This window comes from Camelus ferus, chromosome 2 (genome assembly GCF_009834535.1).
Source record: "Camelus ferus isolate YT-003-E chromosome 2, BCGSAC_Cfer_1.0, whole genome shotgun sequence".
Classification (NCBI taxonomy): Eukaryota; Metazoa; Chordata; class Mammalia; order Artiodactyla; family Camelidae; genus Camelus; species Camelus ferus.
In genome coordinates, this window is record NC_045697.1 from 98,880,986 (window position 1) to 98,903,209 (window position 22,224).

A 22,224-nucleotide genomic window follows, 5' to 3' on the forward strand; every position below is an offset into this window, starting at 1 on the left:
GCTATGAACATTGGGGTGCACATGTCTTTTTGTTAGTTTTCTCCATATTATGCCCAGGAGTGAGATCACTGGATTGTATGGTAATTCTATTTTTAGTCTTTTAAGGAATCTCCATTGTTTTCCTTAGTAGCTGCACCAGTTTATATTCCCACTAGCAGTGTGGGAGGGTTCCCTTTTCTCCACATCCTCTCCAGCATTTATTATTTGTAGATTTAAAAAATTTAAAAAAAATTTGGGGGGGGATTGTGTTAATTGGTTTGTTTGTTTATTTTAATGGAGGTACTGGGGATTGAACCCAAGACCTTGTGCATGCTAAGCATGTGCTCTATCTTGAGCTGTATCCTCCCTCCTTGGTTGGTTGGGTTTTTGATATTAAGCATTATGAGCTACTTGTGTATTTTGGAAATTAATCCTTTGTTGGTCTCATTGTTTGCAAATATTTTCTCCCATTCCATACATTATCTTTTCATTTTGTTTATGGTTTCCTTTTCTGTGCAAAAGCTTTTAAGTTTAATTAGGTCCCATTTGTTTATTTGTTGCAGTTTATGTCAAAGAGTGTTCTGCCTATATTTTCCTCTGGGAGTTTTAGAGTATCCAATCTTACATTTAGGTCTTTAATCCATTTTGAGTTTATTTTTGTATATGGTGTTAGAGAATGTTCTAATTTCATTCCTTTACATGTGGCTGTCCAGTTAAACTGCTAATTTTATATTAGTGTTTGAACCTTACATTAGTGTTGGCCATCAGTTTTTCTAGTTATTTTTTCCTCTTAATAGTAATTTATAATTAACCTACTAAAAGATAAGTATTGCTTAAACATTAAAACTCAGCTTAGGAACTATTTTCAATATCTTGTAATAACCTATACTGATAAAATATGAAAAAGAATATATATGTATAACTGAATCTTTATGCTGTATAGCAAAAAATAACATTGTAAATCAACTATACTTCAATGAAAAATAAAATAAGATAAAACTCAGCTTAGTGCACATTTCATTGTCTTTTTTTCTTTATGTCAAGAGAAAAGATATTTCTGATGTGCTAAATTAACCTTTGGAGGTAAATTAGCAGCATGACTAATTTAGTCATTGCTGTCAGTCACCTTCAGACAAGGGGGTTGGGGGGAACTCAGCTTAGAATTAAACCAGTAAAATTGCTCAGTGACTTATCGTTTGACCAGTTTTTTACATGCCATTTTTATGGCAAGGTATCAGAATGTGTAGGGAGAAATCTTCCTTATATAATTATTTGGGAAAGGATCTCAGAATAAAAGTGACCCAGGCATGCAGAAAGATAAAAGTTAATTGTTTGTCCACATATTTTGTGACTTATTCATAGCAAAAATGTTATAGGCTTTGGGGCATGAAAAATATGTCAGATTTTTTTCTTCAGTCCTGAGTTTATTCCTCTTCTGAGGTTATGGTTGGTTATTTTCTGTATCCTTCCTCCTGCTAAAGACCTTTAGATTCTTTTGTTACTTTTTAATTAAATTTTTCTTATTGCCTAAGAACAGTTTAGAAGTTTCTAAGGACACACACTGAAGCCCTTGCACAGATTTTACTTGAATCTCTGTCTACCTATTGTTGCTTCTTCACCTAGAAAGAAAATGCCAGTGAGAATCTACAGTGAGAAGCTGTGATCCCCTGGCTTCTCTTGTTTACCTTCCTGTTATTCCTCCTGTCTTAAACCTCTTCTTCAACTGATTTCTGTATGTTAATCCTGTATCTACCTTGACAAATTGTTTTATTAGCACTAGTAGTTTTTGTGTGGAGCTTTTAGGGTTTTTTATATATAGTATCATGTCATCAGCATATAGTGACAATTTTACCTCTTCTCTTCCAATTTGGATCCCTTTTTATTTCTTTTTCTTGCCTGATTGCTGTGGCTAGGACTTCCAAAACGATGTTGAATATAAGTGGTGAGAGTGGGCATCCTTGTCTTGTTCCAGATTTTAGTGGGGAGGCTTTCAGTTTTTCATCATTGAGTATTATGCTGGCTGTGGGTTTGTCATAAATAGCTTTTATTATGTTGAGATATGTTCCCTCTATACCCATTTTGGTAGAGTTTTTTTTTTTTTTAATCATAAATGGGTATTGAATTTTATCAAATGCTTTTTCTGCATTTGTTGCAATGGCCATGTGATTTTTGTCCTTTCTTTTATTGATGTGGTGTATCACATTGATTTGGCTTCATAGAATGAGTTTGGAAGTATTCCCTTCTTTTCAGTCTTTTGGAAGAGTTTGGGAATGATCAGTATGAGTTCTTCTCTGTATGTGTGTTAGAATTCCCCAGTGAAGCTGTTTGGTCCTAGACTTTTGTTTGTAGGGAGGTTTTTTTTATTGCTGATTCCATCTAATTTCTAGTTATTGGTCTGTTCCATGTGCTTTGTTTCTTCTTGATTCAGTCTTGGTGGGCTGTAGGTTTCCAGAAACTTGTCCATTTCTTCTGAGTTGTCCAGTTTGTTCTCATATAGTTGTTCATAGTGTTCTCTTACAGTTTTTTATATTTCTATAGTATTGGTTATAATTTCTCCATTTTCCTGTCTTATTTTGTTTATTTGTGCTCTTTCTCTTTTCTTCTTAGTGAGCCTGGCCATTGTCAATTTTGTTCACTCTTTCAAAAAAGCAGTTCTTGGTTTAATTGAGTTTTTTCTTTTTTTTTTTAATCTCTATTTTCTTTATTTCCTCCCTGATCTTTATTATTTCCTTCTTTCTGCTGACTTTAGGTTTGGTTTGCTCTTCTTTTCCTAATTCTTTTAAGTGATAGGTTAGGTTGTTTACTTGAGATTGTTCTTGTTTTTTGAGGAAGGCCTATATCACTATGAACTTCCCTCTTAGGACTGCTTTTGCTGCATCCCATAGATTTTGTGTGATTGTGTTTTCATTGTCATTCGTCTCAAAGTATTTTTTAGTTTCTTCTTTGATTTCATTGTTGACCCATTGGTTTTTTAATAGCATGTTGTTTACTTTTCATGCAGTTGTTTTTTTCTCCTTTGTTTTTCTGTGGTTGGTTTCTAGTTTCACAGCATTGTGGTCAGAAAAGATGCTTGAAATAATTTCTATCCTCTTAAATTTGTTGAGGCTTCCTTTGTGCCCAAGTGTATGATCTATTCTAGAGAATGTTCCATGCACACCTGAAAAGAATATATGTTTTGTTTTTTGGAGAATGTAATGTCCTAAAAATATCAACCAAGTCCAATTGTTCGGTTGTGCCATTTAGTATCTCCGTTGCCTTATTGATTTTCTGTCTGGAAGATCAGTCTAATGATGTTAATGAGGTGTTAACATCTCCTACTATATGTTCCCATCAGTTTCTCCCTTTATGTCTGTTAGTATTTGCTTTATATATTTAGGTGCTCATATATTGGATGCATATATGTTAAGTGTAATATCCTCATCCCACTTCTTCAGATTATGCAAATAATACACAATTAACTATCACTGTACAGAGTTGAAACAACTCAGAAAAATACCTAGCAAATGTGAAAATCCCTTTTCAGTTTTCTCCTACCCAAAGATTACCTCTTTTCAAAGGGTATCCCTGTGAAATGTTCAATTTTCTAGGTGTACAATGTTTTTTTGAGCAGGGTGGGTAATTAGGTTTACTTATTTGTTTTATTTTTGGAGGTGGTGCTGGGGATTGAACCCAGGACCTTGTGTACACTAAGCATGTGCTCTACCACTTGAGCTATATCGTTCCCCCTATTTTGCCTTCTAATTTGTATGTTAGTTTGGCTGGGTAGAGTTTTCTAGATTCAGATGTTATTTTCTGTGTATACACATATATACATGCATACACATACATATACACCGACCCACACTCTAGCAAAGTAGAATTTTCCTCTGGCTCTGTCCTCCAGGTTCTTGGTTCTACCTTCTGAATCATCCTTTTTTTATCTTGAAAGTTAGCATCTGTTTGCAGCTAAGTAGTTTTAAAATCTGCTTCTCAAATTTTCAGACTCTAAAGGCTCTCATTTTATACTCTCACAGCACCTTTAATGTTCTCTTAACGGAACACCTCATCACTTCTTTCTCATTCTAATTGATAGAAGTGGGTCACTAGGTATAACCTATACTTGAGTAGGGGAGGGGAATCAAAGACTTTTTTTTTTTTTGTAAAGAGTTTTTTTTTATTGTGTAACATAATTTAAGTAAATAAATTTTTTAAGAATTTCACACATGTTCTGATTCTTTCCATTGCCCATCAACCCTTAGTTCCTCGAATGTCTGAGTCATATAATCTTCAAGGCAGCCCTTTCAATAATTTTTGGTCAATCAACAGTTGTCAGTCAGCCCATAATTCTTTTAGTTGGGCTTCTTTGATTTCCAGTGGAACATGAGCACACTTTAGAAACAACTCACCTGTAATCTTTGGGATCCAATTTTCTCAAGCAATTTACTACAGGACTATTACATATTTGGGGTCAGGGAAGATTGATCTGCCTGGTTCTGAATTTCAGACACCCTCTAAATATGCATTAAGTTCATTTACTCCTAAGCTTATCACACCCTAGAACAGTACTGATCATTGCCAATACCTAAGATAAAAAAGTCTGACTGTTAGGTTTTTCATAGCTTATTTAGCAGCTCTGTCTTGTAGTTCTTTCCACAGATCTAACATGTAGTTCTGTGAGTAAAGGAAACCACATAGTTACTCTATGAGGCATTTCCAACAATGCAGGTCTCCGGAAAAAGCCCCATCGGGATGGACCTCAACCAAAGACTCATTTTTAACTGCCATGTTCTGCATTCTGGACACAAATAACTTCCATTATTCTTTCATGCAAAATATACCTGCCCCTCCCAAGGCCTCCAAAAGTCTCATCCTATTACAGCATTAGCTCAAAATCCAGAGTGTTTTATAAATGAGGTGCAGGTACTAACGAATTTCTTGAATATGGTTCGTAATATAGCTCTTCAAGTAGAGTTCTTGTTACGAAATCTGTGAACCAAAGAGACAATTTACTTATTCAGTATAAAGTGGTCAGAGTGGAAAAGGGCACCCACTGTAGATGTTCTTTTTCAAAAAAGGGTGGTGAGGAGAGACTGGAGGCACACAGGAGTTACTGGTTCATTTCCATTCTCAAGTCCAGTTGGGTACAGGTTAGCAGTTCTTTGATGAGGACTCGAGACCTAGAAATAATTCTTTATGGCTCTTGGCTCTGTCCTCTGGGTTCTTGGTTCCACTTCTGAATCATCCTTTTTTCTTGAAAGTTAGCATTTGTTTGCTGCTAAGTAGTTTTTTAATCTGCTTCCAAAAATTTGGGGGGTCTAAAGGCTTCTTTTCATTTCCTACTGTCTCTGCTACTTTCATTCCAGGTTTGCTATGTGTCTGCCATTATAATTCTCTTTAGAATTTTATGGCTCTTTTGTGAATCTTATTGAATTCACATGCACAGATATCCTTGTCTACCTTGAGCTTTTGGTGAGAGGACAAATATTTCTAAGTTTCTTAAAAGGTCTTTTGTCTGATTGAGAGGATCTGTGAGTCACACCCTTAAAATTTTTAAGAGAGCTTTTTGTTTGACTAGTCACTGAGGCACCATCTTTCTGAGTCTGAGTCCTAACAAAAGATTTTAAAGCCAAACTCTCCACTTTCCCATTTGACATGTTTTCCTGGCAACGCTCTGGATTTGATCTTTGCTTGGCAGCCATTTCTGGAGAGGCTGAGAATTTTCAAAACGGTCAAGTCTCTCCTCCTTCCTTTAGTTTCTTTCTCTTGCATTTTTAACTACAAGCAGCAAGAGGAATGAGGTTCCACCTTTGAACTCCCACCCCTTCCTTTTGGCCTGGAAATCCCCCTAGCTGGATGGCCCAGTTCTTTGGTACATTTTATAAGCGATGCTAAGCTGTCTGCCTCTACGTAACTATAACGTGTTCCTCACTTTACTTTAAGCCCTCACTTGCAGCCTCTTCAAAATCTATATATCTCTTAATAGTCTGAGGCTCTTTAAGCCTCCATTAATGCTCTTCTCCAAGGTTTCCACCTTTTGCCAATCTGGTTTCAGAGCCATTCCCCCATGTTAGGTTTTTATTGCAGCAGCACCCCACTTTCAGGCATCAAAATGTATGTTGGTTATCTGTTGCTGCATAACAAATTACTTACACTTTGCGGCTTTATACAAACATTTATTTCCTAGAGTTACTGTGGGCCAGGAACTCAGAAATCACCGAACTGTATGATTGGAAAGACAGTCTCTGTCAGGAGGTTGAAGTCAAGATGTCAGCCAAGGCACCTGAAGGATTGACCTAGGTTGGAGAATCTGCTTCCATGATGGCTTAATCTCAAGGCCAGAGGCCTGTTGTTGGCCACATGGGTCTTCCCATAAGGTGGTTTGGGTTTCTTCACAACATGATAGCTGGCTTCCTCTGAGTGATCCAGGGGAAAGCAAGGAGAAATCCACAGTGCTTTTATGTCCTAATCTTGGATGTCCTATACTTTTCATTTCTGCCATATTTTATTAGTTAGAAATGAGTCAGTAAGTATAATCCACTTTTAAGGGTAGGGTAAATAGGCTTTACTTTGGAAGGGAAGAATTTGTGGGTATGTTTTAAAATCACCACAGTGTTAGAATGACTATTTTCATTTCTCATTATTAACAGATATTTTCCAAATAAATATTGATTGAACATACAGCTTTCAGATTTATTGCTCTAAGTCTAAACAGTACAGATTTTCCACTTTGTTATAGCATTTTTCTCAGCTCAAGGGATATTGTTAATTTTTAATGTCAAATTTTAAATTTACCATATAGTTACCCATTATTCCATCAGCAAATATTTGAGTGTTTTCTGTGTGGTTTGGTATGTTGCTAGGCCTAGAGAATACAGAGGTTATGGTTAAGACAAGGTCTTTCCTAGCAAGAAACTCACAGTCTAAGTGAGAAGACAGATGTATAAACAAAGTACTGTGATGAGCAGAATATCTGAGGCATGTGGCAGCACTGTTCAACAAGATTAGAAAAGGCACGACTAAGAGAAAGCATAGTATATAATGCTGTAGAGGTATGAAGTAGCTTGTTATATTACTGGAATTGCAGGAACTCATGCTTTTGTGCTTTGCTGTTGCCATAGCAGGTCTCCACCAGGTTTAAAAATTTTTTTTTGAAGATATTACAGTGTTTTTCTGTCAAATGTAGCACTGTTAAAAGGCAAGGTACACATAGGCACATGAACATGGGTAACATGAAATATTTTTCATGGGAGTTTGTATGGAAATATTACACAGTAATTGATCATTACTAATCTGATTAACAGGTTAATAATTTTATTCACACTTATGCTTGCAGCAAACATGTCTGACAAAGAGCTAAAGAAGCTACGTAATAAGCAAAGAAGAGCTCAGAAAAAAGCCCAGATAGAGGAAGAGAAAAAAAATGCAGAAAAAGAAAAGCAGCAGAGAAATCAGAAAAAGAAGAAGGATGATGATGATGAGGAAATTGGAGGTCCAAAGGAAGAACTTATCCCTGAGAAATTGGCCAAGGTACTTGAGAATAGTGTTTAGCACAGTTGAGTAAAAAATTCCATGACAGGATATTGTCATTTTATATGGTCTTATTCAGCTAACTCGATCATAGATTTTAGAGTAAAAAGTCATTTTAAATGTTAGTATTCTCTCTCTCTTTCCTTCTCTCTCTCTCTTTCTTTCTTTTTTTTCACATTTAAAACTTGAAATAGTGATTCTAATCCAGAGTTATCTAGTATGATACAGTGGAAGGTTTTGGCTTTTGAGTCATTCTGATCTGGGTCCACATATTAGCTCTTACACTTCACTGTGTATCTTGGACACTTTGTCTAACCTCTCTGATGATTTTCTTAACTATAAAATGGGACTAGAAAAAATCTCTACCGGGCAGAGATGTTAGGACTAGAGAAAATACGTATAAAGAATATAGTGTCTGTTACGCACGGTAACATTCAAGTTTTTGTATCTAGCCTAAATTGAGCTTGTGAGTTCTAAGTGTGCATCTCTCACACTTAGCCATGTTGTCAGTTTACAGTATTTCTTTATTGTACTTGCTGTTTGACCTAATGTCTTAAAAATCCGTAAGTATTTTTCCCCCAAGCCAAAATCTTACCTGCCATTTTAAAGTGTTAAGTTGAAATCAAGGTGTTTATTATCACATGAATCATTTTGATTAATAACATAAGCACTTTTCTTCTGGCCTTTGACATCCTCCTACTTCATGTGAAAATAATTGCATAATTTACTAGGTTAAAACAATATAGTAATAAACACCTTGTCGTAGAGTTCAGTTTTAGCCTCAGTAGTAACTCAATTCAAAAATTCAAAATTCAAAATCATTTACTGCTTTATAATTAAGGAAAGTTATAATGCCCAATGAATAGAGTTAGAAAATATTTTTGGAATTACACCAGAGCAGATGGATAGTAATGTCTCATAGCAGTATTGTTATTGGTAAGAACTGTAGAGAAATGTTGGATTTCACAAAGATATATTGACAAATAATTGTGTACTTTTCAGGAACAAATACCTTTTTATTGTTGGGAGTTTATTGGAAGAATATACAGGGATGTGAAGAAGCATAGAAAATTGACCTTTCAGGCCTCATGGAGAATTGCAAAAATTACTCAGGGATAATATCACCTTTTCCATCTTTATGACTTTTTTTTTCTTTCCTATTACCACTTTTACCACTGTCACTGACTGCCACCATCATCCTTTCCACTTGCTTTCTCTCTGTCCCATGACTTGACTTAATGACTTTTTTCTTACAACGCTTCATATCTTGCATTAGAGTTCTTAGAGAGGTTTGGTTTTAGTCACAGTCTAATAAGGAGTATCCCATTGAGCAGAATTCTTGTACCAGTTCTCCTTATATATTACCATGTTTTCATTGTGTCTAGCCTATAATGGCTGCTTTATTGCCATATGTCAAGTTGAAGTCTAATTATTTGTAGCTGAACGGTTGTACAATCATGCCTACAGACAGTGCTTCTGACTGCTTTATTTGGGAGGAGCCTAGTGGAAGACACCCAGTGTCATGGACTGCTATTCACTATATACCATTCTTACCTGTTAGGTACATCACCCTTCTCTTCCTAGGATAACTGCCTCAAAGTTGCTCCTATCTAATAGCATTCACACTCACCCATATCCCGTATCCCATGTGGTGGCAATGCCAAATTATACCAAGCTGTCGTAACCAGGAGTGGCATTATAAACTATTTAAAAAACTGCCTGCCAATTCTGGGTCTAGAGTCCATAGTTCCTTTTTTTTGTGATTCTGTATTTCGGCATTCTTCCATGTGATAAATGGTGAATTTAGTTCATCAGTTCAGGATAATTTATTATTTATTTATTTATTTATTATTTATTTATTTATTTATTAAAAAAATTTTTTTTTAATCTTAGACTTGTGCTTTGTTTTTTCTTGGTGGAAGGGAGCTAATTAGGTTTACTTATTTTATTTAATGGAGGTACTAGGGATTGAACCCAGGACCTCGTGCATGCTAAACAAGGATAATTTAAATAATATGAAAGCATTGTTAAGTTAGCAGTTATTCTAATTAAGAAACAGAGAAGGAAAATAGGAAGAGGTTTAGTTAGTGAGTTTAATACTGAGTTAACTGAGTATAAATCTGAAGGCTTGGTGGAATCTGTATTGCTTGTTTCTCCAACTTACGAGGAGTTCTCTCCTATGTGATCTATCCTATGTAACTCCTTGTCTTCAGTCTGCATTCATCTCAACTGCATTTTTCTTCCTCTTTTGCACACACGTGTTCCTTACCAAGGGTAATTAACTGTCTGTATAGTGTTTAATAGTTTTAAACTTTTTGTTGCTATGTTGGGAGTATAGGGAGATATACTCTTATACAACATATTTTTAACACTCAGATTAGATATCAGGTCAGTTTATAAATTTTAAAGTTGCATAATTAAAAAATGCCTTTGTAAATGTCTTAAATTGCTCATCAACACAATGCAGTTCTATTCTACATCTGTTTAACTTAGGTACATTTAAATCTTCGTGACCGGATGTATTACTTTTTTTTTTGAGAGAGAGAGACAGAAAAGAGTATGCTTAATGCTGGCAATTACATCCAGTACTCTTCAGTACTCCACTCTAGGTGAACATAAGACCCCACCTGAGTTTGAGACGGGAAAGGTGTGACTGCCATTTGTTTATTAGTCCATCTCGGTTCTTGTGTGCCTCTCATAGTATGATTATCTTACTACAATGATTGTGATTTTGGTACTTATGTATATGGTTTTCATACACATAATGTAAACTAAAGATAGTATATATTCACATCTATATCTACTTGTCTGTCTTTATAACTTCAGAGATTTTCAAGGGTAGTTTTGATTTTTTTTTTTTTTTTTTTTTTTACTCTTTAAGCACTGGTTGTAGAACCTCATCCCTATTTATGTTTTTGTTTATATAACCCAGTACTGCATTTTGTATATGTAAATGTAGAATGTAGTTAGCTTTATTGTGGTTACGTACATACATATATTTGGTGGGGGGTGGTGGTGATTGGGTTTATTTTTTAATGGAGGTGCTAGGGATTGAACCCAGGAACTTGTGCATGCTAAGCATGTGCTCTACCACTGAGCTATACCTTCCTCTGGTTATGTACATATACTTTAAACACTTAGATTTAGCTTGACAAAATCTTACCTATGAGGGGCACACAGAAACATATGGGGACCGGAGTTCCAGATCTCAAGGGTTGGGGAGGTGGGGCATAGCATATGTTTTTATTTATTAGAATTGCAAACAGAATTAATTTCTCTCTTTTCTCTTTCCAAGTTCAAATACTTAATTTCAGTAAGTGTAATGCTGGTATTGCTTCAGCGTCCCAGTATTCCTTTTTGTTTACCATTTTATTAATACCAGCTATATCTCCCTATAATAAATTATCCTAGTCAATCCTCATTTCAGTTTCTACCTCTTGAGAAATGAAAAGCTTGATAGAGCTGGGTGGCAATTTCAGTTTCCAGTTCTCTAATCTTCCCCTGATAACCATTTCTCCCCTGTATACCACAAATTCCAACTCAGTAGAACATAGAGTCATGGGAATAAGAAGCAAAGTATTTACAAATGTATGAGAAAGGCATACTTATGAGAACCCTGTTTCTTCTCTGTCTCTTGATATCTCCAGCTATTAGAGTGATATTGCCATATATTGATTTCTGGTTTAGAGCATGTATCCTTGAGAATAATACTAGCTGCTTTACATACTAGAACAAGGTAAATCCTATAGATACCACCCATTGCTTAACTTGGTTTGTTTGTTTGTTTTTGTTTTTAAATGCTGTGAAATAATTTCTTTGGCTAGAATATGTGTTGGCAAAACCAGTTACTGTACTGGCCAAGACACATTGGACAGGTGTAGGGTATCTTGAGTTCCACGAGGGTTAACTGTTATTGCCTCTATGGTGAGAGAAGGCAAATACAGGACTCAGATGTTCAGTGCTCTTGTGACAAACATAGTATTGTTTCTTACCTTCACGCCAGTCTACAGAGAATAGTTTTGTCTCAGTACTCAGTCTAGGAGTAGGACAGTAGCACAATTATGTAGTAAACATTACACTTGCCCAGTAATGATTACAAGTATGTAATTAATTAATACATTTATATACTTAATAAAGAGTGGTAGAGACAGTTCTATAAATGTAAATCTTTTCAAATGCTATCTCACCAATAGTGTGGCATTTGAATAAATAAGGATTTCTATAGAATTTGTAGTGGAGCAAAGCAACAGAGAATGAATATTGTACTTGTTTAAAGAGCTTGGTCATACTCAGCATTCACTCATTCTTTAATGTTCTTTACAGTTCTTACCCCTTTTCATCCTGTTTCACATCCCCCTGCCTTTTTTCCCCCTTGGCTATCTTACCTGTTTCTCTTACTTTCTTTTCCTGGTTCTATTTTATCTTCTTTACTTTAGATAATGTATAATCTCTATGGTTAAAAACCAGTGAGGAGTTCAGAATCCCTTTAGATAATGGGAGGGTAAAATATGAAAGTATTTTTGGGTGATTGGTAAGTGATTTAAAAAAGTGTTTTTAGTAGAAAGAGTAATTTACATCCCCTGAAAACCTTGTTTCCATTTGTATAATATCTTTTATTTTTGTTAGGTTGAAACCCCATTGGAAGAAGCTATTAAATTTTTAACACCATTGAAGAACTTGGTGAAGAACAAGATAGAAACTCATCTTTTTGCCTTTGAGATTTACTTTAGGAAAGGTAGGCAATTAGGTATAGTGGCCCTGATAAAACTGATCACTGTATTTCTTAGATACAATTGCCCAACTCTGATAGCTTCACCACTGTAGGATATTTTGGCAAATGCCAATGCAGCTTCCTTACAGAAATGCCTGCTATGTACAAAATTTTGGGGAAAGTAGAAAGATACAGTTACCTCTTCTAGGATATTAGAATCAAAAATAGATGTACAGTATATAACTAGGATTAAGGTCAGATATAGTAATTATCATGTACATGTGTGGATAAAATTTAGTTAATAAATATAGAGCTTAGAATAGTGTCTGGTACACAGTAAGCATTAGATAAGTGTCAGCTATTAGTCATTGTTATAAATAGAAGATGTGATGTTTGAGGTGTATCTTGAAGAATGGATCATATTTCTAAAAGAAAAGATGCATAGAAGGGAAGAGTATCCATTAAGAAAACACAAGCGTATATAAATAATTTTGATGTTGTCTGTATTACCTGGGCCAGGTAAAGAGCCGTTAAGAAAACACAAGCGTATATAAATAATTTTGATGTCGTCTGTATTACCTGGGCCAGGTAAAGATTAAAGATTTATGGTATTGAATTGATTAATTCAAATGGTTCATTGAAAAAAAGAGTTTATCACTGAGGTGATACATAGAAACTGGTTAGTAATATCTGACAGAAAGTTACTGTTTCACACAGTGTCACTGTCCTACTAAAAAAATAAAATGATACCTGTAGAGAGTATCCATTAAAAAATCATGTTTATCAAAAGTAATTAATAGTGTTGGGGAAAGGGTGCTATATAACATTGTTTCAAAATGAGATTCAAACTAACTATAGTTTGATCTTAACATTTATTAAGATGTTTATATGGGTATGTAAAATACAAAAGTAGCTGGGAAGAAAATAGATCAAAAGATAAAAGAGATGATCTGTTGGTGAAATTTGAGTGATTAAAATATTATCGTCCATATTTTGTATTTTCTACAATGATTATATTATAATTTGGAAAATTAGTTTAATAAATACTCCAGTAATTTTAACTTTTAATACAATTCTCTTTTAAAAAAACAAATATTCTTGTGTGTAACCCTAAGGTATAAAATACAAAAGCTGTTCTGCTTAAAGCAGGGAAGGGCAGTCCAAATTCCATTCAGTTGACTTTTTGGCTGTGTACTAACCTTTGAAGCACTCTCCAGAACTTGGAATCCATTGCAACAGTGTGAAATGGGTAATGACAAAGGGCATGGCAGCAATTTTAGTGCTGGGACAAGGGAAAAGGAATTATCAGAGGAGCCTGGGGGTTTGAATTTTGATATTTGGAGAATTGTACCAGATTAGGGAAATCTTAACAAAGAGGTAGTTATGGATGAGACTTGGAAGTGTAGTGAGTTTTCGGGTGCAGGTTTCTATTCCAGGTGGAGACACTATTGAAGCTTGGGAAACGGTTTGGAGTGGGGAGATAACGTAGAGAAAGATTAGAAAATGACTGAAAACATAACCTTAGTGAACACTCTACCTTTTGAGGAGAAAGAGGAACCAGGGATTGACAGGACAGGAGCAGTCAGATAAAAGGGAAACCATTTCACATGTCACAAAATGCAAGAAAGGAAATAGTTTCAAGTATAAACAATGACGTTTTCTAAGTTATGGGGAAAATTTGTTTATTTTGACTAAAGGAGGTTAGGAAATGAAATGGCTTCAGTTTTTTTGTTTATATGGCATTAGTTCAAATAATGTTGAATGCTATCTAAAATTTTTATACTTAAAACTTCTTTTCTTAATGTTGTATGGAAAATATTAGCTAATGTTGCTTATCTGAGGAAATCACTTCCTTCAGTCATGTTAGTTCAGATGTGATTGACTCTAAATTAGTTTTTCTGTTTGTAAGATCTTAGTCCTCCAAAAGAGGGCGTCTCTTTTTTATCAAATGATGAAAATGTATCTTACTTTTTCTTTTTATAGAAAAATTTCTTTTGATGCTGCAATCAGTAAAGAGGGCATTTGCTATTGATTCTAGTCATCCTTGGCTGCATGAGTGTATGATTCGACTCTTTAGTACTGGTATGTTTTTGTTTTCCATTTCTTAAGTATCTGATTACAGTAGTTGATAGTGACTGTACAAGTGATTTGTACAAGGTTATCATAAACTCAATCATTTTAAAGCTGTTGTGATTAAATTGGCTAAGGGGAAAAGCAGAGTTCTTTTCTTTGTAATAAAGGTCTTTATTTTAAAGTTCTAAATGTTATCTCATTTTGACATAGAATTGTTCAGTCCATATATTTGAGAATCACCTTTGTTTCTGTTTCTAAAAAGTTAGTAAATTGAAGTTTTGAATTGTATTTCATTATGTAGAACTTCTTAGTAAATTGTTCTAATATTGAAGGATCTCTTTGAAATTGGTAAGTTATCCACTTGTTTATCTGTTTTTAGCACAATTATGTGAGTCAGAATTTTTGTTATTTGATGTAGTTTAAAAAGAACTTTAAAACAATCATTGTACTTTTCAAATATATTGACAGTAAGATCTGTACATTCGTTTTAATGTGATGTAAAACTGCAAGATTTTAAAGAATGAAAGGTCAAATTTTATGCTAATTATCTCTTGTTTTATAGTTGAGAAATCTGAGTCCCTAACAGGTTAGATTGCTTATTCAAGATAACATCAATAACTAGTAATGAAGCAGGGATGAGAGCCCAGGTTTTCATATTGTTCTTTCTACTACAAGAGCTTTAAATTTAGAATAAAGTACCCCTGTAGTTTAGTAGTGTTGTTTTTGTTTTGATTTTTAAGTGACTGGATAAGGAGAAGTTGAATCTTTAATAGAACAATCTGCAGAATTTGGAAGTACAATTAAATTAGCTATCCCATTGCTATATACTCAGCCCCATATTAATTTATACATTATATAAAAATAATGAAATTAAACCAAGCATCCCAGTCATTCTTTTGAAAAATGCTACATTGTCCCAGTTAAGAACATTGGTTTGACTTCTAAGAAAAAATTAAAGCCTTATTTAAATTAAATTTATGTTTATTAAAAAAGTGATTCCTGGTTACAGACACAAGAAAAATTTTCCCTCAATTTAAAAAATTCTGAAAGTAATAAATATTATAACCACATAATGGAAAGTAGAAGAAAGAATTGCTGTATTTAGAGAAAATGAAGAAGTTTCTTCCTTTTAGTCTCTTTTTGTATTAAAAAAAACTTTGAAATCATGAATCAGAAAATTAAGAATAGAAATAATAGTCTTAATTTATTATCAGTTAGGATATACTTTCAATATACATACTTTGTTTTTATACAATCAGTTCTTTCCGAAAGATAATATAAAATAATATGTATACATCTTACAGAGTTGGAGACTTTCCTTTGAAATATAAATTAAAAGTGATATTTAGATGTATTTGTTTGTAATAAGTATATAGATTGATGAACATATGACTATTTTCTTGCAACAGCTGTTTCAGAAAATAAAATGGTCATGAACTTTAAAAGAAAAAAAGCAGAATGATCCTGACATAAAAGTTAGAGTTACTGATTGGAGTTAAATGTTAGCTGTGCCCATTGTGCCAGGTGTTCAGCTGATATCATTGTCAGGAAGAGATTTACAAAGTGATCCTCATTTTGACTAAATTTAGGCAATGAAAGGAGTGATAATTTATAGTGATAAAGATGCTCTGTCTCTTTTAAAAGCCTTCAAGAACTTGGATAGACTGTTAATTACCTCTGTTAAGAATAGGTGTGTACTGTTGGTGGAAGTATAATTTGGTACAGCCACTATGGAAAACAGTATAGAGATTCCTTAAGAGACTAAAAAACAGAGTTACCATATGATCCAGCAATCCCACTCGTGGGCATATATCCGGAGGAAAGTCTAATTCGGAGAAACGCACACCCCTGTGTTCATAGCAACACTATTTACGATAGCCAAGACATGGAAGCACCCTAAATGTCCATTGACAGATGACTGGATAAAGATGATATCCAGAAGATACACACATTCACTCACTGTGGAATATTACTTAGTCATAAAAAAGAATGGAGTAATCCCTTTTGCAGCAACATGGAGATTACCATACTAAGTGAAATAAGTCAAAAAGAGAAAGACAAATATCATATAATATCACTTACATGTAGAGTCTTAAAAAATGATATAAATGGACTTACTTACAAAATAGAAATAGACTCACAGACATAGAAAACAAACTTACGGTTACCAAAGGGGAAGAAGGTCAGGATAAATTAGGAGTTTGGGATTAGCAGATACAAACTACTATATGTAAAACAGACAAGGTTCTACTGTATAGCACGGGGAACTACATTCAATTTCTTACAATAACCTATAATGAAAAAGTATATATGTATGTATACACACACACACATATATATGTATGTATAACTGAATCACTATGCTCTACACCAGAAACTAAAACACAGGTGTGTATACTATAAAGACATTTGTAAAACTACAGAAACACAAAATAGGGGCATCTTTGTTACTATACCCCACTTTAATTAATGTATTTGGTACTTTAAAGAAAGTTTTGACTTTGAAGTAACTTTTCAGGAACACATTTGTGGTGTTAAGTTACATTGTAGTAACTGCTTTACAAAGAAGTATGGAGGAAAAAACGCCTCTACACTTTAAAAAAAGTCAGCTGTAGAAGCTTCTCTAAGTGAATGTTTATTCATTTTAGCATGGTTATGGGTACCTTCCAAATCTCCAGAATGTTGTTATACTACCAGTGTAAATAATAATTGCTACATGAGGTCATTTACTGTATAGGATGCCTCCTCCCTACTTTTTGATTAGAAGGGTGATACTACTGTTTTCAAGGTTTTCACTTTTTTTTTTTTTTTTTAAGTTGTAGGACTTAAAGCTATTTAAATTATATTTCTGGTCAGTGCTAAGTAAAAGATAGGAGCTTAGTTATTATTTGGTCACCTTTATCTACAATGAATCTTGCATCGTTTTTCCTCTCATTTGTACAAACTCATTTCTTCCTTTTATCTGCAAATTACTTTTCTTTTGTACTTACGTATCTCTCCCCCCGAAACCTTGCTTAATTAATACTGTTTTATTTATTTGGCCAGTTTGAGTGGTAATCTTTTTGTAGGTTGTGCCATAACCTAGGTGTGACTAATCATTACCTCACACAAAATTTGAACATTTTCTACCCAAGCTATTAACAAGAAGTGTCAGCCAGCCTGAGAACCCAGGGAAACTCCTTTTGCTAAGAATCAGGCCCCCTCTTCAGTGTTGCTTTTAACTGTTGTGATTACTGAATTTATTCAGTCTGTTAATAAGCTAATAGGATGAATTAAACATTATTTTAATTTTAGAATCTCTGAGGACTCAAATCAAAAACTCCTTAGAAAATATTTTATTCCCCTCCTCCCAACCAGTTATTATTTTTTCTTGATTCATCCACAGAACTTATTATTATGTCATGGAAGATAAAATAGTCTTTTTTTTTACTTTCTTGAGACCTCAATAGTTTTTTTTTTTTTTTTTATCACTTTCAGAGGATTTTTAGATTAACACCCCCGCGCACACACACACACACACAATTAGTCTTTAGTATAGAAGGTTATCTAATTTGAGGTTGTTCCTTTCCTTAAAGGTGTAGGTAAGATTTCACTATACAAAGTTCCATAGGACACTCTTAATTTTACTGCAGTAGGATTGATTGATTGTAATTAATATCTTTCTGGAAATTATGGTTCCAGTCTACATGATTTAGGGGAGAAAACTGAGTTGGCCACAGTTTGTGAATTAGTAAGGAAATGTTTTTGGAATACCTGTTAGTCAATGTTGGGAGTTATTTAAATATTTCCTCTTTACACATTTCAAACACAAAAGATACATATTTATATATTTGTTTTTAATTATATGGGCTTTTTTTAAACAGCAGTTTTTATTTCTCGAGATTGTTTAATTTGAGGAAAACAAGTTAATGAAAGTAATGAAAAACATAAAGGGGGTTTCCAACTATAATGTAAACTACACAGTTACTTTCCTGTCTGCATATAAAGTATCCTAAAAGCATTTCAAGCAAAGCAATGAGTCCCAGAGAAATAACATATTTTATAGATGACTTCTGTTGACATCTATGTTCATTGTAATTGGCTTTAACCTATTTAAACAATTTTTCTTCCCATTCTCTGCACTCATGCGTTCCCTCCTCCCTAAAAGACAAATATTGATTAATTGCCAAATCCAGTTGAAAGTACAGCCATAATGGAGGTTAAGCTAAATTCTTTAACTAGTAGCTAAGTTATTTCAACTATTGACTTCTATAGAATGATGGAAGAAATGCTGTTCAGCAAAGATCATATCAGTTACTCAGTTGCTAAATTATGTGCAGAATAGTTTCCTTGTATGTTTACTATTTAAGAGTTCAGTGTTTTTTTAAACAAGGTAGTGATCCATTAGTGAGGCAGTGAAAGCAATTTACTGGGTCTTTACCAGTATTTGAAAACCTAAAATAGAAATAGAATAAAGTAGAAGACACCAGCATGTGTTGCACGGAGTAAGGGTCAGTGTTCTGTGAAACTTTTACTACACATAATGAGTTATGTATATAGGATACATGTTCATTACAGTATAAGATACTTGGTTGTCGTCAAAGTTTGAAAGGCACAACAGTAATTCCTAACTATAAAGAAAATCTATGTTTTAAATCCTACAACAGAAACAGTAACTACAATATATGGAATATATTGTATAATTAGCTAATCGTATAATTAGCTCTTTTACACATAGCTTTTCTTTACTGTGATCCTTCCAGGTTAAGTATCACCTCAGTTTTACAGATCAAGAGAGGTTATGATTTGTCCAAGCCTAGATTCATACCCAGGTCTGTCTGGCTCAAAGCTCCAGACTGTCTCTCTATACCCAAATAATAATGAAACAAAACTTAACTATGATTCAATCTAGAGAGATTGGGAAACAACTTTCCATCTCCAAATCCCAGTGCCTGGAAATACGAAGACTACAGTGTATTCATTTCAGGAAAATACTTTGGTGTTCCTTTGGAGTATATTATATAGTGATTGTTCAATTCACATAACCCCTGAAAATAAGGTCAATGAAGTCAGTCATTTTTTTTTAAATGATAAATTTGTAATGCCTTACTTGGGTATAGAAGAAGATGGAGAGGACAAGGAAAATTCTGTTGTCTTCAGTACTACATATTTGCTGTGACACTATTCACCAGGTAGGTGCCATCAAAGCCCCTGCTTTAGAAAGTCCCTTTAAAATTGAGGGGGGCAGCTGGTAGGGGCTTAGAAGATTGTGAAACTCTATCTTTCATCATCTATATTGCTTTCAGTGTAGAATTCTTTTCTGGAAATGAATCATCTTTCAGTGAAATGTCTTTGCTAGCCTTTAGAAAATTATTAGATTATTCTGCTGATACACATTCTTCAAATTTATATAGGTAAGCTCTTCTTTAAATGTTGAATTGTCAGTAGGTTTTTCTAGTCTTTGTATATAGTTTTGTTTCATTGGACTCATCAAGTAGATAATTTTTTAACTCTTACAGACTTTCAGAGTATCCAGCTACTAATAGAGTTTATTTTTAATTTGTTCAGCAGTGTGTGAAAGTAAAGATTTACCTGATACAGTTAGAACAGTATTAAAACAAGAAATGAATCGTCTTTTTGGAGCAACGAATCCAAAGAATTTTAATGAAACTTTTCTGAAAAGGAATTCTGATTCATTGCCACACAGATTATCAGGTATTCGCTTTGTTTCACCCTTACCTTAGCCTCTGAAACAACTAGTTTTTATTTGATGGATCGATGACAAGGTTACACATTTTTTGAATGGAAGAAGCAATGTGTATATGTCACATTTTAATCTCATGGAAACAGGCAGCTTAAATATGCTTCCTATACATTTTTAAATTTCTTAGATAAAATTGTGACTATAAATCAAGGCAAATAGTTTCTCCTGGTTCTGCATAGGCATTACAAAGAAGCAAGTATAGCTGAATTTAGCTATCTGTTACATACGAAAGAGGAGCTTTCTATTTATTTTCTTTCTCTCAACAACATGCTCTTAAAATTTACTGGGTTGCAACCATCATCTTTCATTTTTCATGCTTTTATAAGATGTCAAGCTTGTAATTGGCAGTAATAAACACCTAAAAACACCTCATGAGTGAGGATCATCTGGCAAGGGTCTGTGCTAGAGAGCCAGAGTCTGGACTGGGTGAGACCACATGGATAATGCTTTTAAAATACCTAGCTAAGAAGCTCAGCAACTTTGTGGAATTCTGAATTCAGTTTTTTGGCTCATACTGTTAAGGTTGGCTATCTCCCCTACCGCTACCCCCCATCTCTCTCTCTCTCACACACACACACACACGTATTCCCTTCACCACACACGCACACACGTATTCCCTTCACCCCTAGATTATGCTTATTTAGAGAAGAAAAGAAAACTCTCCATGGTCCTACTACACAAGGACAAATATTATTAGACTATTTGCATTTCTTCAAGGTCTCTCTTGCCTTAATCATTTTCACACTGTGTGTGCACACGACACCTTGCATTTTATGTTTGAATGGATAGAAGATAAGATGCTGTTTTTACTTTGAAATAAAACAAATTCCCTTTTCCTTCTCATTTAGCTGCCAAAATGGTATATTATTTAGATCCTTCTAGTCAGAAGCGAGCTATAGAGTTGGCAACAACACTTGATGAATCTCTCACTAACAGAAACCTCCAGGTAAAGAGTTTTTCATAATTTCTTTGTAAGGGTACCTGACCATTTTTTGTTTCTCTTTTCACCAAGAGAATAATTTTCACCAAATATTTTTTTGTTGTTTATGTGTGCTAGTCTCTAAACCATTTATGAATCTATGTCAGAAACTTAGCTTATCTTAAATTTATGTAGGATTGTATATTGTGCACACATGTACAACAGGCTACTTGGCATTCAATAACTAGTTTCACATTTAGTTTAACAGAGTAATTGTTTTGAATAATTTGTTACAAATATATTTTAGTAAAATCTACACATTCCACAGTTAAGTTTAGATTTCAATTCATATTTATACATTTCTGAGCAAGCAGTGGTCTCAGTGACAATTCTGACATTTAAGATGTATTTACCAGGATACAGATTCTAGTTTAGACAGAAAACAAAGACCACTTTGTGTGATAATAGGCCAGATCAGAAAGCGCTTACTGAAAGACAGTTTAGTATATTCTTTTAAAAGCAAATGAAGAAAAGAACTTCAAGCAAGAAAATTTTTACTTCTTGGATTCCATTTACTGCAGCATTTAGATTAGAACCTTTCTAGACTGACTGGCAGTTTGTGGGGTATTTATATATCTGGAAACTATGTAGTATTTTCCAAGTGTAAAGATGAAGAAAGAAAACATGAGAAATGCAAGTCAGTATGAATCATTTAAAAATATAACTAAACCTACTTAAGGGTTTGGTTGAAAGAATTATCGATTTTCATGAGCAACTACTTCTTGTATGTATACCCTTTGTGTTTGACCCTTGTGTATACCCTTTCCTGCCTAGTCATTGGACATACCTTAAGATTCTCTTTAATTTGAATACATGGTTGAAAAACAGTTTTGCAGACTGGCTGTAAATTCAAAGGCTTAAGTGTAGTAATTCAAAAAATTCAAAGTCTTTAAAATTCAAAGGCTTAAGTGTAGTAATTGACATTAGCATGCAAATTTCAACATCTATACACAGGGCCAGCTAGGCCGTGAGGCAAGGTTGCTGATGGGCACTTACCGAGAGGGAGTGTCTTTAAATGTAGCACTCTACATACCTTGCTTGCCCCATCTTAGTCCTGGCCATATTTATACATCCATTCTTTTGTGTAAACTCTTCAGTTCTGAAGAAACTAATTCTAATGGAACACATAGAGTAAGTGCTTTTGTGTATCTTTAATATGTACATTTGCCTCTTATTTTTGCAATCTGTTGATAATGAAATGTCTAATAAATTCACAGGAAAATCTTTTTTTTT

At 34.0% G+C, this 22,224-nt stretch overlaps 1 protein-coding gene and 2 non-coding genes across 4 annotated transcripts in view; 2 read left to right on the forward strand and 1 right to left on the reverse strand.

Annotated features, from left to right (window-relative positions):
- NAA15 (N-alpha-acetyltransferase 15, NatA auxiliary subunit) overlaps nt 1-22,224 on the forward strand; it is a 73,581-nt gene that overhangs the window by 48,561 nt on the left and 2,796 nt on the right. The window contains exons 15-19 of one of the 2 annotated variants that reach the window (XM_032463754.1): nt 7,292-7,485; nt 12,112-12,220; nt 14,180-14,278; nt 19,817-19,963; nt 20,861-20,958. In XM_032463754.1, coding sequence (XP_032319645.1) covers nt 7,292-7,485; nt 12,112-12,220; nt 14,180-14,278; nt 19,817-19,963; nt 20,861-20,958 — 647 coding nt within the window. The remainder of the gene's footprint in view (nt 1-7,291; nt 7,486-12,111; nt 12,221-14,179; nt 14,279-19,816; nt 19,964-20,860; nt 20,959-22,224) is intronic. The other variant, XM_032463757.1, reaches the window with a different exon arrangement.
- LOC116659368 lies at nt 988-1,117 on the forward strand. The gene has a single exon (XR_004314727.1). It is a non-coding gene; the product is annotated as a small nucleolar RNA SNORA19 (small nucleolar RNA).
- Nucleotides 4,590-4,719, reverse strand: LOC116659369. Its single transcript, XR_004314728.1, has one exon. It is a non-coding gene; the product is annotated as a small nucleolar RNA SNORA18 (small nucleolar RNA).